Source organism: Mytilus trossulus, chromosome 6, assembly GCF_036588685.1.
Source record: "Mytilus trossulus isolate FHL-02 chromosome 6, PNRI_Mtr1.1.1.hap1, whole genome shotgun sequence".
Taxonomy (NCBI): domain Eukaryota; kingdom Metazoa; phylum Mollusca; class Bivalvia; order Mytilida; family Mytilidae; genus Mytilus; species Mytilus trossulus.
The window spans coordinates 53915662-53942415 of record NC_086378.1 but is presented as its reverse complement, the minus strand read 5'-3'; the positions used below and the strand labels follow the sequence as shown (position 1 = coordinate 53942415).

The 26754-nt window shown below is 31.4% G+C and overlaps 1 protein-coding gene across 1 annotated transcript; it reads left to right on the top strand.

Annotated features, from left to right (window-relative positions):
- On the top strand, positions 1–25855 carry LOC134723541 (nephrin-like). Its single transcript, XM_063587126.1, has 11 exons — positions 1–221; positions 1086–1364; positions 6734–7045; positions 11174–11449; positions 15303–15593; positions 18188–18331; positions 21179–21209; positions 22180–22256; positions 23166–23190; positions 24485–24591; positions 25641–25855. Exons 1-11 carry the CDS (start codon positions 17–19, stop codon positions 25691–25693), a joined length of 1800 nt encoding a protein of 599 aa, XP_063443196.1. The 5' UTR covers positions 1–16; the 3' UTR covers positions 25694–25855.
- Positions 25856–26754: the final 899 nt, after the last annotated feature.

Genomic DNA, 26754 nt, shown 5'->3' with positions numbered 1-26754 from the left:
CTTAACATGCCATTCAATGGTACAACGGTGGCCTACTGGATATATGACTCCCCACCTGTTATATCAGTTTAATGGAAGCCCTCGAGGAGTAACTGTCAATAATAAGTTAACAATACACACACTTACAAAGTTGGATAAAGGAAAAGACTTATCATGTCAGGCAACTGATGACCTTCAGAAAACTTCTATCAAGAGTGATGCTGTTACTTTGGATCCTTATTGTAAGTAGTATATGATATATAAATCTTTGACATCAGTTGTTAGGTGATAGACCTGACTTATTTCCGAAGCAGAATTTTCGGCTCTCAAGACTTTCCTGAAGTCCTGCGTTTGATTGCCGGGTTTAGGAGCATCGTTCCTTGCTTGACAGTTGATATACAAGCGAGTCATTTAAATGATGCACTCATTATCTATACAAGACTTGCCTATTCTACAATACAATGAATATTGATCGTACATATATTATAATGAATAATGCTTTAACATTTTGAAGTCTCTAAAACATCTTTGTTAATGTTTACGTACCAACCAGCATACATTTTGCACAAAATTGAAAGTGCCTATATATTACACAATACTGCCCTTATTTATCGTATCATAGGTTGACAAATTCAGACAAAAATTAATTATCATAAAAGGGAACATAATAATAGTAATAAGAATAAACTATTATATCCAAAATATCTAAAAACATAAATAAATATTGTTGCTTTACATTGAAATTTATATACATATTTTCCGTTATAATGATAGGTAGCATATATATTATATATTTTAAGCCGTTACCATGTTCAAAGAACAATCATTCAACAACTATTATCTACTAGAAGACCTGTACCATGTACATGTTCATCAATGTGCAACATTTCTAAAATAACAGAATTCCCGTCCGCGTAATGATGCAGTTTGATTTGTTGCTCAGTATTGTGTTTTATATGTATATCTATTCGTTAACTGTATCTTAGTGTTTTGCTAATTTGTCATGTGTAGTGTGTCTTGCTTTTACTTCATCTTTAAGTTGAATCTTCTTTATCATTTTGATTGATTTTTTTATGGTTTGTATCATATTTATTTAATTGATGTAGATGGTCCGGACAATGTTGTCCTAAAACCTGGTAACACAGCTCTCAATATTACAGAAAGAACAACATTAGGCCCTATTGACTGTTCTGCAATTTGCTATCCGAAATGTTTATTCGAATGGAAAACAAACAGAACAGGAACTTTTAAAGATGTCCTTTCCAATGAAACTCTAGTTCTAGCAAATATAAAGGAGAATCAGGCCGGGATCTACCGTTGCCTAGTTTTTCATCCTTCTAATACAACACGTCTTATAAGAACAGATATATCAGTGAATGTACAGTGTAAGTATTAACATTGAAATATTTACACCACAAAGCTCCGAGATAAATATTACTTATATACAACTGAGACAACGTAATACTTACATTTTTATAGAACCATTAAATAATCGTCCTAGGTGATAGTGATACAATGGAATGATATTCATGTTAACCGAAATTTAAATTGTATTACTTTTAAGTATTTATTTTTTAAATTTGTACAACATGTTCACATTTCAGATGTTCGAATCTATACGTTTCATTGAAATCGCCAACAGTTTGGATTCTGAATGGTTTATTATTTACCCATACTATATAGATAAAAATGTTTAAGAAGATGTTGTATGAATGCCAATGAGACAAAACTCCTTCCAAGTCACAATTTGTAAAAGTAAACCATTATTGGTCAAAGTACGGTCTTCAACACGGTCACACCGAACTACAAGCCATTCAGGGCCCACCAATGACTAGTGTAAAACCTTTCAAACGGGAAAACTAATTGTCTAATCTATATAAAAAAACAAGACAAATGAACAACATCAAAAAACTTCAACCACTGAAAATCCGGTTCCTGACTGAAGAGACGTTGAAAAAAAATGCAGCGGGTTTAAACGTTTTAAAAGGTACAAACCTTCACCCATACCTGACACAATAAAGTAACATCAGAACATAGAAAGACATACTATAAAATGTCAATTGAAATGGCTTAAATCAATCAAAAGACATATGAACGCAAAAAAGTGTTACTACACTGAATGAATACATTTGACCTTTGACACAAAATCAATAAATAAAAGGGTGAGATAATAAACCGTTTTAAAAACTCAACTAAATCTTGAACAAAAATGATGCCATATAGTGATGTGAACCTTGAACAACATGCCGACAAATAGAATAATGTACACACTGTGTCAGGTAAATGAAAATAATTTTTAACGTAAAAGAGAACAGAAATATTTTAATACAAAATAAGTAATTTTGTTGTTCAGAGTACTAAACAGGAGTTAAAATGTATAGTCATACCAAACAATCATCAAAGCTGGTATATATTAAGAATAGAGAGATGATATATAACTTTAATTAAGAAACAGTAAATGACAAAAAAGCATTACAAATTGTATCAACAGGTCAAATAAACACAAAAGTACGATTTTAGAAACGTTACTAAAAGCTTGTATAAAGACAAAATCAATTAATAAAAGAAATCATGCGGCAGATACTAAAATCAACTAAATCACATCCCAGGGATTCAGTAATTTAACGTCATGGACAGTCAAAGAAGACATGACTTGTGCAATGCCAAAAATAAAAGTATCGAAAGTCAGAAAGATAGTTAAGTTCTTTATTAAGGTGGCTCGGGTGTCTTCCTCCATCTTGGATTTTAAATAAGCAGATATCTTTGGTCTATATATATGATGAAATGTGCAAATTTTGAGAGTTGTATGTAAATTATGTAAAAGACTTTTGATATAAATATAGAAAATTGTGTGTTTTAACATAACTTCAGTTGTAATTTTGTAAAAACGCCTTGTTTGACGTGTTTGATTAGATTTTTTCAAACTTTGCCAAATAAGGGGAGATAACTCCGATAAAGTAAATTTTACAATAGAAAGTGTTATGAATTTACCTATTTTGATATGTAGCAAGAAAACAAGTTCGGTGACCCCATTTTTTCTTTTGATTATTTGAAAGCATGTTATAAGAGCAATATTCTCACATTTTATTTTAAAGTTCTTATAGTACGTTTTCGTTTTATCACACAAAATTTAATTTTCCATGAATAATCTATACAAAATCTGACAATTTTGCGCAACCTGTAGCGTGAAAAAAAGTCCGGTGACCCATACTTTTTTATACAGTTTTGAAAAAAGCATGATAAAAGCTTTATCTTGACAAGTTATCAAAAAATTCTGTCAGTTTTAATTAAGACGCCCCAGCCACCTTAAGGTAGTTCAGGGGTATAGAAAAAAAATGACAGAATTTTCTTTGTGAAATTTAACTTTGAAGTATTGTAAATGAAATAATGCAAAACAACTGAGGGGGGGGGGGGGGGGGGCGTTACCGGCCATCTAAGAGATATTTTGACCTCTGAAAATGAGTGCAAATAGGTTAGATGGAAATATAGGAAAAATGGACAAAAAATACTTTGCTTGAATTTTCAAAGCAAAATAGATGACAGAAGTTGATTATTATTTTAAACTGTAAAGCTTGATGTCTTAATTTTATAAAATTGAAATAAAATTTGGGGGTCACCGGCCATACAAGTGGTTGTTTTACCTCTGAGAATGAGTGCAAATAGGCTAAATATAGGGAAAGCAGACGAAAAATCTCTTTGATTGACTTTTCAGAGCAAAGTAAATAGTTATCAAAGGTACCAGGATTATAATTTAATACGCCAGACGCGCGTTTCGTCTACATAAGACTCATCAGTGACGCTTAAATCAAAACAATTAAAAAGCCAAACAAATACAAAGTTGAAGAGCATTGAGGACCCAAAATTCCAAAAAGTTGTGCCAAAAACGGCTAAGGTAATCTACTCCTGGGCGTAAGAAAATCCTTAGATTTTCGAAAAATTCAAAGTTTTCTAAACAGAAAATTTATAAAAATGACCACATAATTGATATTCAATGACAGAAGTTGCTCATTATTTCATACTGTAAAGCTTGGTGTCTTCACTTTATAAAATTGAAATAAAATTTGGGGGTCACCGGCCTTCCAACAGATTTAATGAATTCTGAAAATGAGAGCAAATAGACTAAATATAGGAAAAACAGACAAAAATCTCTTTGATTGAAATGTTAGAGCAAAATAAATGACAGAAGTTGCTCAATATTTCATACTGTAAAGCTTAATGTCTCTATTTTATAAAATTGAAATAAAATTTGGGGTCACTGGCCCTCCAAGAGATTTATTGACCTCTGAAAATGAGTGCAAAAAGGCTAAATATAGGGAAAACAGACATGAAAACTCTTTGATTGAATTCTCAGAGCTTAATCGGGGGGGGGGGGGGGGGGGGGGTTAAATTTTTCTTCTAATTTCATATTTCAGAAATTATATCTGAATTTCTTCATATATTTTTTTTAAGAGATGATTAATTTTCAACAGCCAAAGTGAATTGCTCAATTTTAAGCCAAAACAAATATTCTAAGTTGATTAGACCACATTCATTCTGTGTCAGAAACCTATGCTGTGTCAACTATTTAATCACAATCCAAATTCAGAGCTGTATCCAGCTTGAATAATGTGTCCATACTAGCCCAAACTGGTCAGGGTTTGACCTCTGCTGTGCCTCGGGCAGCATCTGGTTATTATTGTAATTTAACCATGAGTGTGACAACATATGAAAAGTGTGCGCTGACAGTCTGCTAAGTCTCATTCTGACATTCTATCTAACAGGTTTTTATGTGTCGATATTTGTGTTTCAATATAAAAGAAAGATGTGGTATGATAATTGATTGTTAATAAGTCGACTCTCCGCAACAAATCAAATGTCACAGAAGTTAACAGCTACAGATCAAAAGCCGTTATCGCATAGTCAGCTGTAAAAGGCCCTTCAATGACTAATGAAAAACAATTCAAATGAGAAAACTGAACATGCTGAAGGCATATTAATGTACAAAATGATGAACAAAAAAATATGTGGCACAACAATAAAAGACAACCACTGTCTGAATTACAGGTTCATAGTAAGTGGTTCAAATATACATTTGTACATGTATGCCTCTTGAGACTAAAATAACATGCAAAAGAAATCAGCCACCAAAAAGGAAATGTTAATAACTACAGCTGTAGTATGCATTTTTAAATGTAAATACAATGTACAGCTGTATGTGTTAGGGCCTAAATTGACCCTGAATTATTTCAAGTGTTTTTGGCCTAAGACTTTTTAATACATACCGTACTATTAAATTATTACACGTAATATACTATGCCATTTGTGATTTCCTTTCTATTTAAAGTACAATTTGTACATATGGGAGGATTCAGAGGCGGCCCTGGGGAAAAATGGTTAATAATATAGGGAATCACTGAAGCATGATCTGAGCGGGTCCCCTCTTAGGCAGTCCGTGAGCCCCACTTACGAAAAATTCGAGATCCGCCACTGGGATTATTTATTCAACAAAAACATTCACGAGTTTTTAATTACTGGAAAATATCACATCTTTATACAAGCCACCCCCCCCCCCCCCTTTTTTCATTCACAAACCTACTAAACATGCTAAAAGGCACATACTCATACATTTTTATAGTTTTGTTTTTTGTATAATTTTTATACATTCGACATGTCTGATACATGTACATCAAATTAGTCTTTAAAACATTTGGTCTATAATATATATTTTATAATTGCCCTGAAATTTGGTCCACATGCTTTTAATATAGTAAGCTATGGTCACACAAAATTGGTTAAGATTGGTTAATTCCTACTATCCTATTAGAACAAAGTTAATTTATTATCTTTGATTTTATCTTTATTTACAAAATATAGACTCTTGTGTGAACATTACACATCTTGCAATTTTTTTCATTCACCTTTGAAAATATGCCTTCAAGAGGAAGTATTTTAATTTAAGGTTTAATTTGGCATTTGGCCCGGCGGATAATTCAAAAAGGAAAGTTCATTCTTAGAGCAACAAGATTTTTTTTTCATGTTTCATTGGCTATTTTCTGTTTGACGATCCGTATTTTCATAGCTAGACCGGCCATCGGTCCAGAAATTAACTTTTTTCTACACAAAGTTTTTGACGCAATTTTACAACAAAAAAATGAGATGAAAGACATGATTTTCATTGGATTTGCTGAATGATATATGTACACAGTTTCACAAAAGTTATTACTTCATACGATTTAAATTCTACTGTTAGAAAAATTTTGGGGAAATATGTGACAACTTCCCCCCCCCCCCCCCCTTTTGCAATATTTTATAACAAATAAATGCGAAAAAATGTTGCGAAATTAAGATGCATTAGATGATTTAATCCAAAATGACATATAATAGCAAAAGTATGCAGGAGACAGTTAAAAGCTTAGTCCAACTTTAAACATGTCGTATTTTGCTGAACTGTTGCTTTAAAATAGTATTTTGCTGAACTGTTGCTTTAGAATCGTATTTTTGAAAATATTGAAGAAGAGTTAATTTGACAGTAAATGTCTTTTTTTTGGCGAAGGTTGATGCCGTATATCTTTTATTTTTTGTATTCATGTCATGTAATGATAAAAATATCCATTTTGAAATAGTTTGTAGAATGTCACAATAAAAATATGTATGAGGCAAACTGTTTGATACACGTGTTTTACATCAACACTGACAATATTTGAATCTTATTGAGAAAATGATCACTATATTATTATAAGTATGTTCATATGAAGTATTGTATATTTCGTTTCAGATTCTCCAAAAATTGAGTCACTTTGGCTAAGTGATAAAAATGAAACATATGGATCTGGAAGACCTCCAACCTATAGTTTTAGTGAAGGCAATCATCTAACGATAACACTGCGTATTAAAAGTAACCCAGATCCGCAAATAGTAATAAACTCCTCTATGATGACGTTTTCAACATTACTTTATACCAAACAGTCTGATTATTTCACAACAAATCTACCTTCTCTTAAATGTGAAAATTCTGGAAACTTTGCGATACACGCTAGTAATGGGATAGCGTATGGAGACAATAGAACAGTCACCTTGAAGATCAAGTGTAAGTGATGTTAGTTGTTACAGTAAAAAATATATTAACAAGGATCTCCAAATAAAATAAATGTATCTATAAGATTTGAAAACTTTTTTCTAAAACTCATTGACAAGTACATAATTACTTTACAGGGGTAGAAAATGTATTATAATCAAGAAAATATAATTTTTATATAAAACAAGTAAAACAGACATAATATGGAACTTCATGTATCTATAAGGGACATCATTTTGTTAATCATATTTAATTTGAATGAACATGTTTTAGTGCAAGGAAAACATCAATTTTGAAAATATTATGATACTCACCATTATACATCGATTGTTGCTTATAGTGCAACATAAAGCTTGTTTTCCAAGGACAAATAAGCAATCAACACAAAATATAATGCTTGCAAGGCAGTTCGATCGGACTGAAAGGGTGTTGATATGGATTGTAACTGGAAGGTGTGTGTTTGATGGAAAATGATCCAAAAGTTTCGGCTGGCAAATGGAGGTTATGTCCGTAACAATAAACCATTCTAAGTGACTTAATGTTTGAACAAACCGAACAAGTTGTTATTTGGTATTCCATTGGGAGTGATGTCTAAATAGAGTTAGTCTCATATTCTAGTTTCCTTTAAATTTTCATCACCAAAATTGTTTAAAGATATCAAAATATTGTCAAATCCTGCTAAAATTCATCACCTACGGTTTGTTGCAGATCAAGCATTACATGTAGACGGGCCGACAAAGTTAACGCGGCGTTTACTAGAGTGCACATCATGTAAACGCCGCGTTAACTGTGCGTTAACTCCGAAATTGCAGTAGACATTAAAAGTAAACGGGCGTTTACTTTCGCGTTTACCTCCGCGTTAACGCAAAAACGGCGCGTCTTCTAATTTTGTAAAGAGTAAACGGGCGTTTACTTTCCCGTTTACCTCCGCGTTAACGTGAAAAGATGAGCGTCTTCTATTTTCGTAAAAAGTAAACGCACGTTTACTGTTTGAAGTAAACGCGCGTTAACGCAGATTGTCATCGTATCCTGGATACACTGACCTAAAATATCATGATAAGGTACATCAAAATTAAATGACCAACTGGTCATTTCCGCTTGACATATTGACGAGTACAGTTAATTATAAATGTTAACACACATTTGCATCTCCATTTATTTGAAAAATAATTAAAGCAAATTTCTTGTTCTTCGCAAATAAATAGTTTAAGTATGTTTATTCAAATAATTTAATCCTCACCATAATCAAACAGTTTCTCATCTAAGACAGTCTGACTCGTAAAACAAAATTATTTGATCTCATTAACTAAAACGGACCATATTTACCCTTTATCAAGTTATCTATTTAGTAGTAATTCAGTTATATATTTATGTCAAAATGGACCATATAATACAATTGAAAGCAATTTTTGAACCAGCATGACATCTTTTATTTAAAATATTGAATCGTAAACAAATTTCAGTAGTTTTCATTCCTCAGACTGACTGACCACTTAGTAAATGAGTTAAATGTTTATGAAAGGATTGATGGTATAATACAAAATGTAGTAATATTTGAATATTATGACTAAAAATTGTTGTTAATTAGTATTCCATCGAGAGTGATGTCTAAATAGAGTTAGTCTCATATTCCAATTTCCTTTAAATTTTCATCACCAAAATTGTTTAAAGATATCAAAATATTGTCAAATCCTGCTAAAATTCATCACCTACATATATAGAGAAATGTTCGATGGAAGTATCATTAAAAAACGTAATATTTCGCATCCAGCTTTTTATAATTATATGGTTTATGAAGCTAAAACATATTGGAATGGTCATTTAAAGATGTCTTTATCGCTTGATATACTTATTGATAGGGTTATGAGTATACCGTTGTTGTATAATGTCTATCCTTGGTTTTTTTAATACGAATTCACTCAAGACAAAAATGCTTCTTTTGTTTTTTTCGTAATAATTTGTTTATTCTAGGTATTCAAAAAAAGGTCATCATGTTATGTTTGTGAAAAAAATGCAAATCTTTTCATAACTTAATGGCTAGTTTTTATTATAAAACTTATGATTATATATTTATTTTTTCTCCAGAAAATTCTATAATTTGTCTAAATTTGGAAGAAGTTTACTTTTTTTTGTAATTGCTTGCTTCCAGCAAACAATTCGCCGACATGGTTTCCGTATGTAGCGCGACCTTTCTCGTAAAACTTTGGTGATCACAATACGCAAGTGCAAATCTTTAATCAAACATAAACATCGCTCCGTCATCAAGATAAAATATATCTTAGGGTACCTGTCTTACACGTGCTAGTCTGAATATTCATGCTTCTTTGTTGATTGGTTACAAACGGATAACAATCGTTTATCTTCTGCTTCAATAAATGACCATTAATAAGTTGCCATATTTTCTTAACAACTCTGACCGATTGCAATATATTTTTTACGATTCTACAAGAGTTATGGGAAAAAATGATAAAATTGTGCACAGAAGGTTATGATATCTGTATGCATTGGTTACATTATTAAATTAACATTATTTTTCCGGTAACTCGTTTCATATAACTTTAAATGTATATGACAGTATGATTTTTTTCTCGCAGGTTTAGTAATTGTGAGCTTGCTTTTAATACCTATTTTAAAAAAGAGTATAATTAACACTAATCTTTCAATAGTTTTGTTATTCATTGTATCTTTATTGTAATCTAGTGCTTATAATACATTGATTTTCATTTATATTCTTTAATGAACGTGTAGTTACTAAAAAATACGGACTTTTATAAGAAAAAAGAGTTGTGTGAAACGAAGGCACATTAAGCAAAAAACAAAAGACGTAAAACAGACAAAACAATTCATACAAAAACAATTAAAAATCGAGAAACACGAACCTCAACATTAAACAGGATAATCTCCTGTGCTTCTAAAGTTTAAGTAGATCCCGCCCTGTTAAATGCAGTGGCATCAATTGTTAACTCATAGTAAATACACATTTTGTGATGAATCTAATTCTGTAATGTAAAAATCAAGGGAAAAAGGACGGGATTGTAGTACCAACAATTATAATAGATCGTGTGTCTTTTGTGACAAAACTTTTGCCTAGCGATTTACAAACTAGTGATGGCATCTGATAATATTTGAAGATATGACTTCAACTTTGATACTAAGAACCCTTGGTTCAATTGCTTCCATGTAAGAAGCAACCCTTTATCGAAATATTATTAACGGAAACGCAAAGGCTCGAATTCTGTATCATAAGGTAGATTTATTTTCCATGTGCCGGCATTACTGGAATGTTTCTTCCTGGAAATGGGTATTTTTCAATTGAAAAGCTGAACTCATGTTGATTTACATAGTATGGAAAAGAGAAACAGGTGCTTATTGAGATCTCAGTAACCTATTTCAGCTCTGACACATGTCTGTCTTTAGTCAGGAATATCGTCAGCTGTTGCCAAATGTAAATTCTATTTTTATTTTTTTTTAATTATGTCGCGCTTACGTATATCTCCCATCTATTTTTATTCGTATACAGTAATTGGCTAGTAAAATACCAATATGAAAATTGAATGTAGGCCAGTTTAACTGACTTAGTTTACTCACAACAGGTAAAAAGAAAGACATTTAAGTAAATATATATAACATCCCTAAAAATTTGGACAATTTTTTTTAATGATTCCTATAGTCAACGCAAATACTGGTGACAGATGAAATTTAAATACCTCCGCTAGTAAACCAATTTTCATCTCAACACTCTAAAATGACTGAACAAAAAAAATGTCATTTTCCGTCTTTCAGTCTTTCAGTGTAACTTATCAACTGCGGTAATGTAAGTAGTGTTTAGACAATTTGCTTGAAGTAAATTAAGATACGTAATTCTCTATTTACACTTTTCAGAGCCTGTATTTGACCGATAAAACTACAACATTCGTTTACTAGTGTTAAAATATTGAATGTTAATACGTTAATAAGGTAAATCACATTTCATTTATGCTTTTTTGCTTCACCTGTCATATAAAGAAGATGAAACGATTTAAAAAAAGTTCTGAAGTCGTGCAATTCAAACGATATTAGGAATTTGAATAAAAAAATAAATGTATAATCTAACATTTTTCAGAGAAATATGTCTGTTAACAATTGTAATTTGTATTGCAGGTAAACCTCGTGATGTTAAAACAAATCGCAAAATAGGAACAAAGGTCAACACCGATGTAAACATAGTAATGGATGTCATATCATTTCCGGCACCAACTGTTACGTGGCTTCATATGACTACATTTAGGTGGACGGTCCTAAAAGACAAATACGATTACAAGCATATCATCAGTTCCACTATACGAATAACTTCGAAAGACGATTTTCGTGAATACGGAATACAGATTTGCAATACATTAGGATGTATTGTGGAAAATATCACTTTACAACCCGAAGGTAATTACATTTTTGTATAAATACAATTCGCTCTTGATTATACAAGTTATGTACATATAAATGGTACATGCTGAAAATAAAATTCTATTCTTCTGAACTTACGATTATTATTCAAATAATAAATACAACTGGTTCTTAGAATACCACCGTAACTACTTTAATTTTCACTTCTACTACAACCTATGATAATCATTATAGTTATCACCATTATCATTATTATAATTACTATCATCATTATATTGTCTGGCATGACTAAACTGGTTATTGCTTAAGGTTTGATTGTTAGTTATATGTCGAACAGTCGATTGCAAAGAGAACCTTTATTTTCAATTATACTATTAGTATTATTAGTCTTTCACCTTTCGGATGAAAGACCTATTGTTTTTATTCTGATTATTAGGTCTTTCAACCTTTCGGATGAAAGACCTTTTGTTTTTGTTCTGATTATTATTTTTTTTTCTTGCGTAGTATTAATGTTTCAAAAGATGTCGCTTAGGTATTTGGAATATGATATCGTATAGTTTATACGCTTTTAAAACTGAAAACGGCGTACCCAAATACTTTACGTTGTAAGAGTTATCTCCCCAAACACTGTTTTTCTTGTGGCCACTACTCCTTCGCAACTGTTTAAGATTACGACAAATTTATTTTACCAAATTGCTCTTTATATCCTCAGGATGTTCTGTTTTATTTTGACCGACGCCGTATAGAGATTCCATATGAGAGTTAATTCCCCTTTTGTATTTGAAATTTGAAATGTAACTGGAAAACCATAAGTGATATGGACCAAGAGTCTTTTGATTTGAGATCCTTGGTTCAAAAAAATGAAATTTAGGTCAAGGTCAAAGGTCAAGGTCGTATTTTAGATTTTTATTTGTCTTTGATTTCCCTATAACTTTGGAATGGTTATAGATACAGAAAATTTACCTAGTGAAAAATGCTTGGGACTACAAGGGGCAACTTTGTTACATTATGACTGTATTGGTTTGACCATTGTGTAAGGAACATAATCCTCATTGATGGTTTATATCAAGCCATTATTAAGCAAAACTCTTAAATAAAATGTCCTTGACCCTGCAATGACATTGTGGGTCAATGACCTTGCCAAAGGTCACAATGTCAAATGTCAAGGTCATGTACATATCTGATTTTGACACTACTTGATGAGTTTTATGAGTGTTTGCCAGCCAACCAACCAACCAACCAACCAACAAACCAACCAACCAACCAATCAATTAATCAATCAATCACTCAATCATGATCATGTTCAATAAACCAATAATGATCATGATCAATCAATCAATCAATCATGTTTCCGTCTCATGTGTTTATTATAGGGTTCAAGATCTTTGTTTCTTTTTCGCTGTTTCAATTGACCCTATCCAACATGTTTAACCAACCAACCAACCAACCAACCAACCAACCAACTAATCAATCAATCAATCAATCAATTAATAATCAATCAATCAATTAATAATCAATCAATCAATCATAATCATGATCAATCAATCATGTTTCCATCTCATGTGTTTAATATAGGGTCAAAGATCTTCTTTTTTTCTTTTTCGCTGTTTCAATTGATCCTATCCAACGTGTTTAACCAACCAACTAACCAACCAACCAACTAATCAATCAATCAATCAATCAATATGCATGACTGTTGATTCATGACAGTTTATTGAAGGAACAAACTCTAAATTATTCAAGAAAAATTGAAATTTGATATTGTTCTTACGTCACTTCTGAAAAAAATCCACATGTACTCTGAGACTACAAGTACAATCGACCTCAAAATTTGCAGTCAGCAGGGCATACATGTACTAAAAGTTGATAAAAAAAAACTTGGTGCAGATATCTCTCAAAGCTTTTCCTAGAGAAAAAATCGTAAAAATCGCTTGCTAGGTCCGTAAATCTCAGTAAAAACCTACAATAAAATGTCATCTCCGAGATTGAAATACTAATCTGTGTTACAAACAGGTGCTGAAAAATGTACAATTTCAGAAAATAATCAATAAATGTGTTTTAAAGTTACACCAGATCAATTAAATCCAAAAACATGCACTGCCCGTGAACTGTCATCAAGATTTCAATTTCCTACAATGACAAAAGTTTTTGTTTTTGTTAATATAAACCCGCGTCACGTGATGTCTCCTCTATCTGGTGCGCGCGCTGTACCTAAAAAAAATAAAATTTCCAAACTAAACATGAAACTTCTCCGGTAACACAATAATATAGATCCCCATACCGAAACAAACAAACGAACAAACAAATAAACAACCCCCTCCTCCTATATAATCAATTTCAAAGGGGGAAAGACCGTGTACAATTGCTTTTTAAAAGCAATTGGTTTATATTTATTATTGTTAGTATTATTATTATCATTAATTTCTTGAGGATTATAATAATAAGTTTTTATTATTTTCATTATTATCAGTATTTCGGTTTTTGTTAGTTCGTTTAACATTCATTACGATGTTAAAATGTGCACATCAATGGCGTGATAATATTTGTATTTGGAAATCTTTCATTTTGAATTAACCATAATAATACCATTCACAAAATTACAAGCAAACCAAATGTGTTTAAGGCCCTCTTAACTTATATCATAGGTGAAACCTCGAAATAACTACAAATTATCTCAGTCAGACCTTGTCATATATTTGAACCTAATAACATATCATGAAGCTGTTAGTACCGACCTATTCCACTGGGTTGTCTATACCACTCATTACATAGCATGTGCCAAGTAAAGATTAGCAAGGCTTGTACCAGTCAAAAAATGTTTTTTATATATATGCTCAAGTTTGACTGCATTTTAATTTTTACATAATATGCAATGGTAAACACACTCTGTTATTGCTGGAAATCGAAGCGTATCTTGAGATTATAATGTTTAAGTGTGAGGGTGATTACAATTACATTTTTTAACATGTCATAAGCGAAATTCGAACATCATTATTAAATGATTTGTTCATTATTGGGTCATTTCGTTTCTTAAGGGTAGTTGTCTCATTTGCAATCATAGCACATTTTCTTTTATTTATATTGATATGTTCCTACCATGAATAATAAACAATGACCTAGGACTTGTTTAGAACCTTAGCATGATATTTTAAGACTCTTTTGGTCATTTCTTATGTTGGTGTAGTTTAATATTTTCCTTTAACTGATAGCCATTAACCTACCTTAGGCTGTTACGATGGGAGATTAGATTTCCGTATCGTTAAAAATAACAATAACGGTACCAATTTTCCTGCACCAGATGCGTATTTCGACAACATATGTCTCTTCAGTGATGCTTGTGGCAAAAATATTTGAAATCCAACGTTTATATAAAAGATGAAGAGCTTTAGTCCAAAAAGTCCAAAAAGCATAGCCAAATCCGTGAAAGGAATCAGGGAGATACATTCCTTAATTTATAATAATTTCCAACATTTTGTAACAGCAAATTTTAATAACACAAAAAATCCGTATAGCCTGTTGTTTGGCTTAAAATACTTTTGTCGATTTGAATATGTAGCTTCAATTTGAAGATTGTGTATCTTAGCTATTTTTTGTTTATCTATTAGTCATTTGATTTTACGAAAGCTTTTTTTTATTTTCAATGTGAATAGCAAAAAGTTTTTTTGCAATTGAAACGTGAATACAAAGGTCTTAACCTTAACATGTTAAGACAAGGCAGATTTTTTCAAGTTGTTAATAAATCTAAATTTAAAGAAAAAATGACAACAGAAGTTTCCAAACATTGAACAACAAAATACAAATATTTCGTCTGCAAAACGCTGCGCAAGGACCTTTTGATTCTCTTTTCATAAGATAAGTCCATAGATAAAAGTTGCAAATTTAATTTCAGATAAGCCAGAAGCACCACTAAATTTCTCGGTTGAAACAACAACATTTAGATCAGCTAGTTTATCCTGGATTGTTGGATTCAATGGTGGACATGAGCAAACATTTTCCGTCAAGTTTAAAACTACAGATAGTGACGAGGACACGAAGATTGTGCACACTAGTGACACTAAAACGGGGAGTAAGGTATATTACATATTGGATCAGCTTAAACCTGACACTTTGTATCACGTTATGGTTTTGTCAACAAACAAACATGGAAACAGGAATGCATCACTTCAATTCAAAACAGAGGGTAGGCTCATATATATGTTTTCCTTAAGTTTCATGTTTATACTAGGCTGTTTTATTCTTCCATGTTGTTCTGTTTTATATTGTCTTTTGTTTCTATTTAAGATTAAATTTGTTTTATGGGTAATGATTAGCTGCTTTTCCTTTTTTTTTATTTTCGGAAAAATAGTTATTTATATGAATACACATTAAAGTCAATGAAACAACAAACCTAAGTTACATAAATCACTTTGCTGTCTCACAAATAAATACAGCTAGCCATGGTTTATCCGTATAGTTATTCAAGAGTTGATGAAAAATTGTTATATGCCGTAATTAGGTAAAAAGCTACTATATAAAACACAAAACTATATTGTAGAATTTTTTTTATTGAAAAAATGCCTTAATAAAATAGCAACATACTATGTTTCGGTTCAACATTCTCAATATCAACTTTTTGCGAACGGATATCAACATCGCCATCTGGCTTAATGAGTGAGAAGTCAAAAAAATTGTCTGTTGGTACACACGAAGATGTTGCAATTATGCTTGGACCGAGAAGCCAGAGACAATTCTGTAGGTTCTTCACGATGAATACCTCTTGATACTATGTCTGCAGGGTTATTTCAGAACGAACATAGAGCCAATGATTTGGTTCTCTATAAATTCTTAATCTTGCAACACGGTTGGCTACGTAAACAAAAAAAACGTCTCTTTTCGTTGTAAATATAGCCTAAAACTACTCGACTATCACTGAAAAATTTAGTGTTATCAATATTGATCTGAATTCTAAAAACTCACAAATACTTTTGATTCTTTAAAAAACCATTCAATGAAGACTCTAAGGTTACATTTTGATCGTTACTCCCCTTTGAACTCATCACTCTTTACACTTTTACATGGGGAAAACAAAATCTTTTAATATCATTCATGAACAAATTCCTTGTACATGTACCTATTAAATCTGATGATTTATGATAAGGCTGTAACTGTAGTAAGCGTCCACAAATTTCCAAAAAGGGAAATATAGTGCATATTGCATGGGCTCATATGTTCAAAGGAATTCGTCAATATTTCGTTTATGGTCATCAGTTACAAAAATGAAGTTTTGTATAAATGTAAAAAGCAACAAAACAAATGCAGAATAATAATATGTTTTTTATGATTTATTTTATTTATAAATTGATGACATAAGGCTGTATTAGGTTTGTGTCAAAATGGCTTGCAATACGTGAAGGTAAAGGTGCGTAGTACAGGGATTTGAAATAGACTATTTCCCACTCTTAATCAATGAACAAAACAAACTTTATTAGTACATGTTGGTCTAGGGTAGACAAAAGAAAACATTCAAAAGGCCCTGTTTAGGTTACATGGCCAAAAAGGCCAAGTTAAAAGTAACACAGTATCATAACATGTACAATTGACGTTACTGCAAGTTTTCAAATTAAATCAATTAGATTATTGAAAGGCTCGAATGAATTCAATTTGTTATTCAATTTCAGGGATAAATAATGTATCTATGTATTTTCTCCTTTTATTTAATATAAGTTGTTGCTTCGCTGTTCTTTTATTGTTTATAACCACTAAGAAGTCTTAATCACATATTATAAGTTTAAACATACTCAATCAGGCTAGAAAACATGGTATATTTCCTAGTCGAAATTATTTCATTAGCTGATAGTATTATTCGATCGGATCTCTGTGTCTTCTTTTCCTTTCCCATTTTTTTATGATCTGATAAAACCAGCCTTTTAAACTGTTATGTTTAACTGCTACACCACTGCTAAAGACTTTGATAACTCAATCACATGTTCAAATCGGCAATATTCCATGTGTGTCTATCAGTCGTTTAAAGTGAAGTGGCTTTTGTTGGTTCTGGTCTGCTATTTCTTTTATAAAAAAATCATGATCTTCGGAAGGGGGTGGTGGAAAATACATTGAACATGCATTTGCATTGTTAACAATTAGGGTACATAAGGTTTTATAAAGAGGTTTAAATGCACGGGCATGATACACTGATGGTACGACAAATAGCATCATATTCTTTTAACAAATAGTATATTGTTTCTAAATAGATATATGAAGATGTGGTATGAGTGCCAATGAGACAACTCTCCATCCAAATAACAATTTATAAAAGTAAACCATTATAAATGGATGTTTTTGCAAAGAATTGTTTAAGACATATTTATTGCTGCCACAGTTGGTCCCATTTGTCTGACATAGTCGGGCCTATTTTCGACAGACAATCTAGCATTCTAGTGGTTCCGATAAATGTCTTCGATTTAAAATTCTGATATGATATGGATTTCCTTCGATCATTGATCTATAGAAAGAATTGCCAGATTATTAGTTTTGTAAGAAAAAAATAATTTGTTTTAAAAATAAAAGACACATTTGTTTGTTACAATCGAAAAAGCTATAACAAAAAGCATTTTTTTTTTCAGAAAAAGAATTTAATCAGATTTTAATTCAAAATTATAAAAGTTGTCTCGAGAAAGACGATTATCCTTCCCACAGTCCCACTAAAGGTTGAATGGTCAGTATAAGAGTATAAGATAGAATTATAATCACAGTAAAGATAAATGTTTGTATTCCTTCTTTTTTTCTATATTTCAGTTGAATATATTGGAAAGTCAACGTCAAAAACGACTTCAATTTCTACGCTATCAATTGTGCTTGTCTGTGGTTATCCAGTTTTATTTGCAGTTATCATCGTTCTTTTAGTGTTTATCAACAGAAGAAACAAATGCAGCACAGGGGGTATGTTACTGATATATTAATAGATATAATGTTCATATATATGAGATAACAACACATTTTTTACCTGTCGAGATATATCCAGCCTTATGAAGGTATAACGTCATCATGGTCATGGTGAGAAAATAACTTCGTTAGGAATGAACGAAAAATTTTGAATTTTTGAAATACTAAGGCTTTTTTTCGATTGCAAGAATTGATTACCTTATTATATAAGTTGTAATTTGCAAAACTTTTAGGAGTTTTGGTCATCAATGCTCTTCAACTTGGTACTCTCTTTGGCCTTAATTACTTTTTTGATTCGAGCGTCACTGATGAGTCTTTTATGTGACTATGTGGATCGCATCTATCCCATCGAATTGGAGATAAAGGATACTACAGATACAGTTAAGTCGGCTTCATATCTTGACTTACATCTAGAAATTGACAATGAGGGTCGGTTGAAGACAAAACTTTACGACAAAAGAGATGATTTCAGCTTTCCAATTGTGAACTTTCCATTTCTAAGTAGCAACATTCCAGCAGCCCCCCGCATACGGGGTATATATCTCCCAATTGATACGATATTCCCGTACTTGCATTTCCTATAATGATTTTCTTGATAGAGGGTTACTGCTTACAAGGAAGCTATTAAACCGAAAGTTCCCTTCGTAAATTTTACGGACGCCATCACGAGTTGGTTGACCGTTATGGAATAACCGTTTCACAAATGATATCAGATATGTTCCTTACGTCGTTACTACAATCCCCTTCCCCTTCATGAATTTGACCTACCGAATTAGACTATTTAACGGATTTGTAATCACATAAGCAACACGACGGGTGCCGCATGTGGAGCAGGATCTGCTTACCCTTCCGGAGCACCTGAGATCACCCCTAGTTTTTGGTGGGGTTCGTGTTGTTTATTCTTTAGTTTTCTATGTTGTGTCATGTGTACTATTGTTTTTCTGTTTGTCTTTTTCATTGTTAGCCTTGGCGTTGTCAGTTTGTTTTAGATTTACGAGTTTGACTGTCCCTTTGGTATCTTTCGTCCCTCTTTTATAGACGAAACACGCGTCTGGCGTAAATACAAACTTTTAACCCTGTATGTACGATAGGTTTATTTGCGTCAAATTCTGACTAAAGTGACGTTAGTCTTCATGCTGTTCCTTTTTTTTTCCTTCTCAATTATGGTAGATATATTTCCTTCGGTTTTAAGTTGTAAACCGGATTTGTTTTTGTTTTCTTGATCAATTTATCACTTTTGAAGAACAGTATACTACTGTTACCTTTATTTAGAGAATGGACAAGCCCTTCCATATAAAACAAAATAGTATTTAAAACTAATCGCTCAACACGTGAACTTATAATATTCAGCAACCTAAAGTATTAACCTATTGCAACTTTTACGTGTCATCATTGTCTGAAAAAAATACGAATTTCAATCAACTTGATGTATAAATCATAACCTTAGTTCAAACATAACAACTAATAAGTTTAAACATAGAAAAATGCCATTTTACTAAATTTGTCTTATTTACTTGTTATTCGCATCTAAAATACTCAACAAAAACAATTAGTGGGATATGCAGTTGTATAAATCTGGTGATTGACATTTTACAATTTTTTTTATCATTTTATTCTTTTAGAGCAACCGTTCAATTAAGGAACTTTTTAGTGGAGATCTTTTCGGCAAGAAACGAAAAACACCTCACATCGATCAATTTTTATTTTTATTTTTAACGGTTGAGTGTCCAATACTGTGATAGATGAAACTTTTAATTTCTATGTAACCCCAAATGTGATAAAAGATGTGGATATTAACAAGATATTGTAATTATTATTCCATGGAATAAAAAAAAAGAAATTACAACAAATATTATCCTGTTTCATTTCAATTAACAGTTCGGGCATTACAATTATGACAGTTTACTGTATTATATATGCAGTTATTCATGTCTTCATTAAAGTCTGTTATATTCGACGAAATTATACCCACATATTCAGGACAAAACTCATATTTTTAGATACGAACGTCATCATTTTGGCTCTCAATATTATGATTAACAGTCAATCAGTATCTTCTAATAATCTTTTAATCTTGTTATCTGAAGTGTAAACTTGTGTTTTGAAGATAAACAGATCAATAGGAATCGAGACCATGAGTGCTAGTTCTAACATTTCGACACGGATCCTTTTTCAAGACTTTGTATTGAACCCTACACGTAATGTAACTGTTTGTCGACAAGTTGCTTTCTCGTTTACATATGGCCCATATCTTTATTAAAAAATGATGACATAAATTTAAATGCAATAAACATGATAAACATATATTACATTTTTCCGTTGAATGCACATTTATTAAGGATTATAATTATTTTGGTCATTAATCATATGTATCAGCATGACCAATATGGCTATATATTAAACTCATACGTTACATGTTGATATATAAACAATAAATTATTCCGTCATGTTCAGTCCCACGGTCAGATTTCCAGACATACCCAATGCCCAAAATTTGGTATTTCACAATGTAAGGTGAATAAAAACTCTTGAACATTCAGAACATAGTATGAACAGATTTCGATTGCATTCTAGTGTCTAATTTATATTATCGTCTGGCTGTATGGTTATTTGTTTATAATTGATGTAAATTAAAATATTGTCACATTCTGTAACTTTTAATATAAATTTTTACCTCTCATAAACATCGACGATTTGAAAAAAGAACTATTTGTGTTCTTGGTTTTATGATTTGATAGTTTCGGTTTTCGGTTGTTACCATTTGCTTGTAATTTTCAGGATTCTAATAAAAAAATGTAGAATCGACGAATTCGTTTGTATTACTTGATTCTTTTATGTTTTTAGGTTCGAACCCAACGAACATAAATTCCACCACGTATGTACTAATATAGTATATGTTATCATGGTTATAACTCGACACATACAAAATGCAGTAGAAACAAACACTAAGTAAAATTTGTGTGTACTAAAATTACAAAACCTCCGTTTAGAAATACATTGAACATGTCCTAAACCTATTTTTTGGTGTGGTGGGCTTCTTTTCTTCATTTTTCACCTCTTTCTTATACACAAACATATTGAGTTATCGTTAAACTATCTTTAAACATTTACAGCCCTATAACATGATACCAATATTAACCTGGATTTCAAAAGGCTATTATAATGGGCATGCTAAAAGTGATCAGCTAAGAATTAATTTTGTGCTTTTTAATCAAGACAGTTTGTATTCGATACATGCATTTACTGTAAATAAAAGTGTGAGGTATATTTATAGTTTGAATAGAATTATTGTATTCATAAGATATCAAGAGTCCTTCTCTCAAACAAATGACCAAAACAGTAGTTCCGCAAGTTTGTTTGTTATTGATATATAAATCTGATTTAACTTATCTGCTGTTGACTTTTAACCACCAAGCAACGCAGAATTGAGGCACAATAAGGTCCTTATTTGTCGGACATATTGCCATGTCATACAATGCAGGTGGTGACATTTACGTCATTGACTGCGAGTCTCTTTGAATGACGTTCCAGAACAATAAATTATCACTTAGTGTGATTTAAATTTGTGAAATTCGTGCAATTTGTACGCGTATAGCAGGTAAGTACTTATTTTCCTATCGGGTGTTCTGAAATTGACTGTGTTGATTTTTGTACAAAACCAACTAAAACGTAACGACACATTACGAACAATATGTTCATATCTTTCATGTCATATATACCACTTTGCAAAAACGATCATATGGAAAATAATCTGTAATGCATACTTTAACAATTGTAAAAAGACTGACATGGAATCAATTTAAAAACTTTCAAGTTTTAAAAATTCTAACTGAATTTGTATTTAGGTCTGATGAATATACAGTTATACAGAGAGGCAATCCGACCTTTACAGAGCCATACTCGACGTTGCAGTCTCCGACAGGTTAGCCCATACTCTTAATAAAACATCAAATGAGATTAATATTTCGTTTGTTACAAAAACTATAAATCGATATTAGTAATCAAATTATATTTAAGGCAAATTCGTTGTTTAAATTTTAAACAAACGTAGTTCGGTTGATGCTGAATATCTAACATATGTTTTGCATGTTTTGTGTTGCTTATTTTCGACTTTTTTCTATCTTGATTTTTTTTTATTAATTTTGACAAATCATATTGGATCATATAACCCCGTTGACAACCAGTACAATTTTGCAACATGCAAAATAGATTCACAAGAAAATGTGAACTCATCTGTCTTTATTGAACTGTTGGTTTGAACCTATCTAATCCCAAACGTAGGATAGCACATTGTCTTACCAATACAAAATTGTGAATAATCTATGAATCATGCTCCCTTGCATAGCTTCGTCTTTCATCAAACTAATGCTGTACATTTAATATGGAAGGATTCAAAATCATAAAAACAAAGTACGAAGGAGAAAATCACAACTGTTGTCAAATACAGACATAAAATACGACGGAAGGATGCATCAATAGGTACAAAATATAACATAAATGTAAGAGACTGTGGAACACTTATCAAACTCAACTCCTTGGATAAACACAGGTTGTCTAGAATGTTCAGTAGTAAGTTATCTACATTCAACAGCAACCATGCTACTTTCAAAATTATTGGGTTTAATTGTCATTCAATTAAAATCTTAAAAAACGGATTGATGAACTTATTTGTCAAAAATTATTAGTACGGGTTAATCTTCTTTACCAAAGTTGTATCGACATATGAAAGTTTTAAATGAACGCTACGTTTTTTAGGATCCGGGATAAAAGTAATACTGATAGACAGGGGAAAGGTCTACAATGTGTGATACATGTTTCTTTTTTTTTTCAGAATCAACAGCTCTTCATGCGGACAGGTATATATGAACATCGTAGGATATGTTATTATTTACATTTTCTACTATTGGTGATTATGTCGTAAAATGAATTAGTGCATACGAGTAAAATTGAAAAACAGCTTCCATTGATAATAAAGTGAAATAATAAATATCTTGATAAAAAAAAGATTTTATTAGATGTAAATACGTGAAGTATACTAAATTATATTATACTATAAATGAATAAATAAATGAATGAATGAATGAATGAATGAATGAATGAATGAATGAATGAATGAATGAATGAATGAATGAATGAATGAATGAATGAAGAATGAATGAAGGAATGAATGAATGAATGAATGAATGAATGAATGAAGGAATGAATGAATGAATGAATGAATGAATGAATGAAGGAATGAATGAATGAATGAATGAATGAATGAATGAATGAATGAACAACGCAAGGTTGTATTGTATAAACTATGTGTTGGTTTCTGGCATTCGTCCCTCTCCATTCAAAGATGGCACTGTCCTGATTGCATTGTAATTAATTTAAATACATTCCTGCAGACGAAATCGGAAATCACCGATATTTTCAGCCGTGTACCTCTTTGCTACCATTTACTACATAATCTAAGTTTCCGATACCAGAATAATATTGTTTTATATAAACAGAGTAAGAAAACGACAAATATCCTTATTTAAAAGGATACAGAAAAAAAATCATAGCAATAAGTATAAAAAAGACAAATTGTCTAAGCAACACGAAGGTGATAGCAAGTGTTCAATATGGGTACCTGTCGTGTTGCTTATGGAATTACGGATCATTCCGTAATAATGAAATCGTTTAAAATAGAATGGATTCCTCATTCGGAACATAACAGTGGAAATATGTGACACATATATCCCATTCCATAATAGCCAACCAGCTGTGGGATCAACCATCGATCAACGTTCATTAAGTTTGATAATTCTTTAATGGATTTTTATACCTATCGAGCAAGCTAGTTACATGTTAAAAAAAATTTCAATAGAGATTTTTTTGATATCGGAAATATTTTTTGGTTTTGGTCTAACGTGAACTACTAACAGATTTCCATATCGTATTGCATCCTTTTACTTTTTTAAATCGCCATTGATTGCTTATCAATGTTCTTGCCCTATCGGAACATGACAATTTGTGTTCCCTTATAGTCACAAGAAGGCCAAATCTTTCCACAGTATCGAAAATAATTTAGTTGTTTTAAAATTGCCTTCCTGTCATTATTTGTTTTCGTCTAATTTTGTTCTTTTGTTACTGACAAATGATGTAACTAAATCTTTTGAATAGGATGGAAACTGATACCTATGATGAATGTGGAATAATAACTGATGTAGAAGTAAACCAAACTATAGACAACAGGAAGAGTGGAAATAGCAAAGACAAACAAGAAAGTGGTAAAACTTTTACTATACTTAAGGATGTACTTTGGTGAAATTAAAAAGAAATATTAAGAATTTGATATTGATCTTATAAGTCAAACGAGCATAAGTTAAGATACCAAATCAGCTAAAAGAATTGATAGTTTAAGGTACATCATTTTGAGATATTTGATTTTTTTTTAAAACGGGTCAGGAAAAGGCTGACTCTGACTTTTACCTTACCATACTTATATTTAGCATTGCCATTATTTGAGTCTCATATTGTAAGAAAAGAAATCTGAATTCGCCTTAATTTTGAAAATATACCCTTTTATGAGCTTTTGAAGACTTAAATGAAAAGAAACGTTGGTGTTATGAGGCAAAACATTTTACCCTATATCATAGGAAAAACCACAAGGAGTCCGAACATTTGCCATAAATCCTTAACCTATTTACGCATTAAATTTTGTAATGTTTTTATAAAGTAGTGATTTGTATCAAAGCGCAAGATAACCCGTCGACTATGTTCCATAGTTTATTTTACATGCATATTAAAATGGATAGGACATGTTATAGCAGTTCTACTCATACCCGTAGATAGAGGTTAAAACTGTACATATATGTCGGATGAAGCGTATATAGTGTATCTCTATTTCCAAAATATACCTAAATGTAAACCAGAAAACAATAGCAAAACAAATTTGGAAATTGAAACACGTCTGGGCAAGTCCACAATAACATTTTAACGTATGCAAAACTTTTGTGTCTAACAAAATTAACACTTATGTCAATTCATGTTATACTAGCTTTTTACAATTACAGTGAAATCCTACAATGACTGAAGCAGACATAATATTACAGTTTCACAGTTTATCCTTAATATGTTGTATCTAATGATATAGAGTTAAACTCAATTCTTTGTGAACTGTCATCGTAAGACAACCTTAAAACAATACACTCAAATTCACTATTGTGAATGAACCAATGACCACTGTATATGTGCTAGTTTATATATATATATATAAATCAATTATTTGTTCTTAATACATTTTTTGTTCTCACATGATATTTGAATTAACATATAGTTTCAGGCAAGGAGCAAACGAAGGAGAGGTTGTATGCTAATACGAAGATCTAGCAGTTTTATACAATGGATTCATTTATTTTCGTTGGTACCAATTTTCGTGGATTGAGGAAAACTAACATGCTCGCGGATATTTGATTTCTCGGTTTTGCCGAAGTCTGCATACAAGCCAAAAGAAAATTTGTCATTCGTTGATCATTTGATTTCGTGGTTCAACTGTTCCCAACGTGTAGACGTAACGTTTATTTCAGAGCATACAGATCTTTCATCTTTTGAACTCATCCAAGATAAATTGTCGTATTGGCTAAAATCATGTAAATAGTGCATCAGTATATTTTTAACTGAAAATCTTATAATTTTAATTTTTAATTGTACGTCAAAAGTCAGCTAAGACGTGAATTTGGCAATCAAATAAATATGTAAATCTATGTTTTAACGTATATACACTTGAATAGCGTTGTGCGAGAAAGTCTTAATGTTCAGAGGTAAGCGGGATATACAAAACATCGAGTAGTATACACTTTAATGACCAATTATTAATTGTTTTATCAATATTTACTTACAATGGATTGATACATAATATCGCTTGTCGAATTTATAAATAAATATGTTGAAAATCAGGATTATATATTTAGTCCTGGACCAAAACCAGCTGTTATGCACAACCTGGTATTTTATGTTTTAAAGTCATACTGAAAATTAAATGTTTTATAACACTGTGACAATTCAGTAAACTACTGCCAAATAGTTAATTAGCTTGAGATCAACAATAACTAAACATGTTATATGAAATATTATTTGTCGTTAATATGTTGTAGATTCGCAAAAAATATAAAACACGTTTAAAGAGGTTTAAAATTAGTATATATGTTTGCATTGGTTCGCTAATTTCCTCAACTTTATAATTAAACGAACTGTGTTCTATAAGACTTTAACGGTCCCGTTGCGTAATAACGTTGCGTTTATAGTCAGTATGCTAAATTCATACCGGTAAACGTACATGTATGTTTAGAATAATAAAATATGTTTGTATCCTAAAACAAACGATATTCTCAGTGATAAACATTGATGATGTGAACAATCTTTATTTGGAGCGAAGACTTGTTGTATCAATC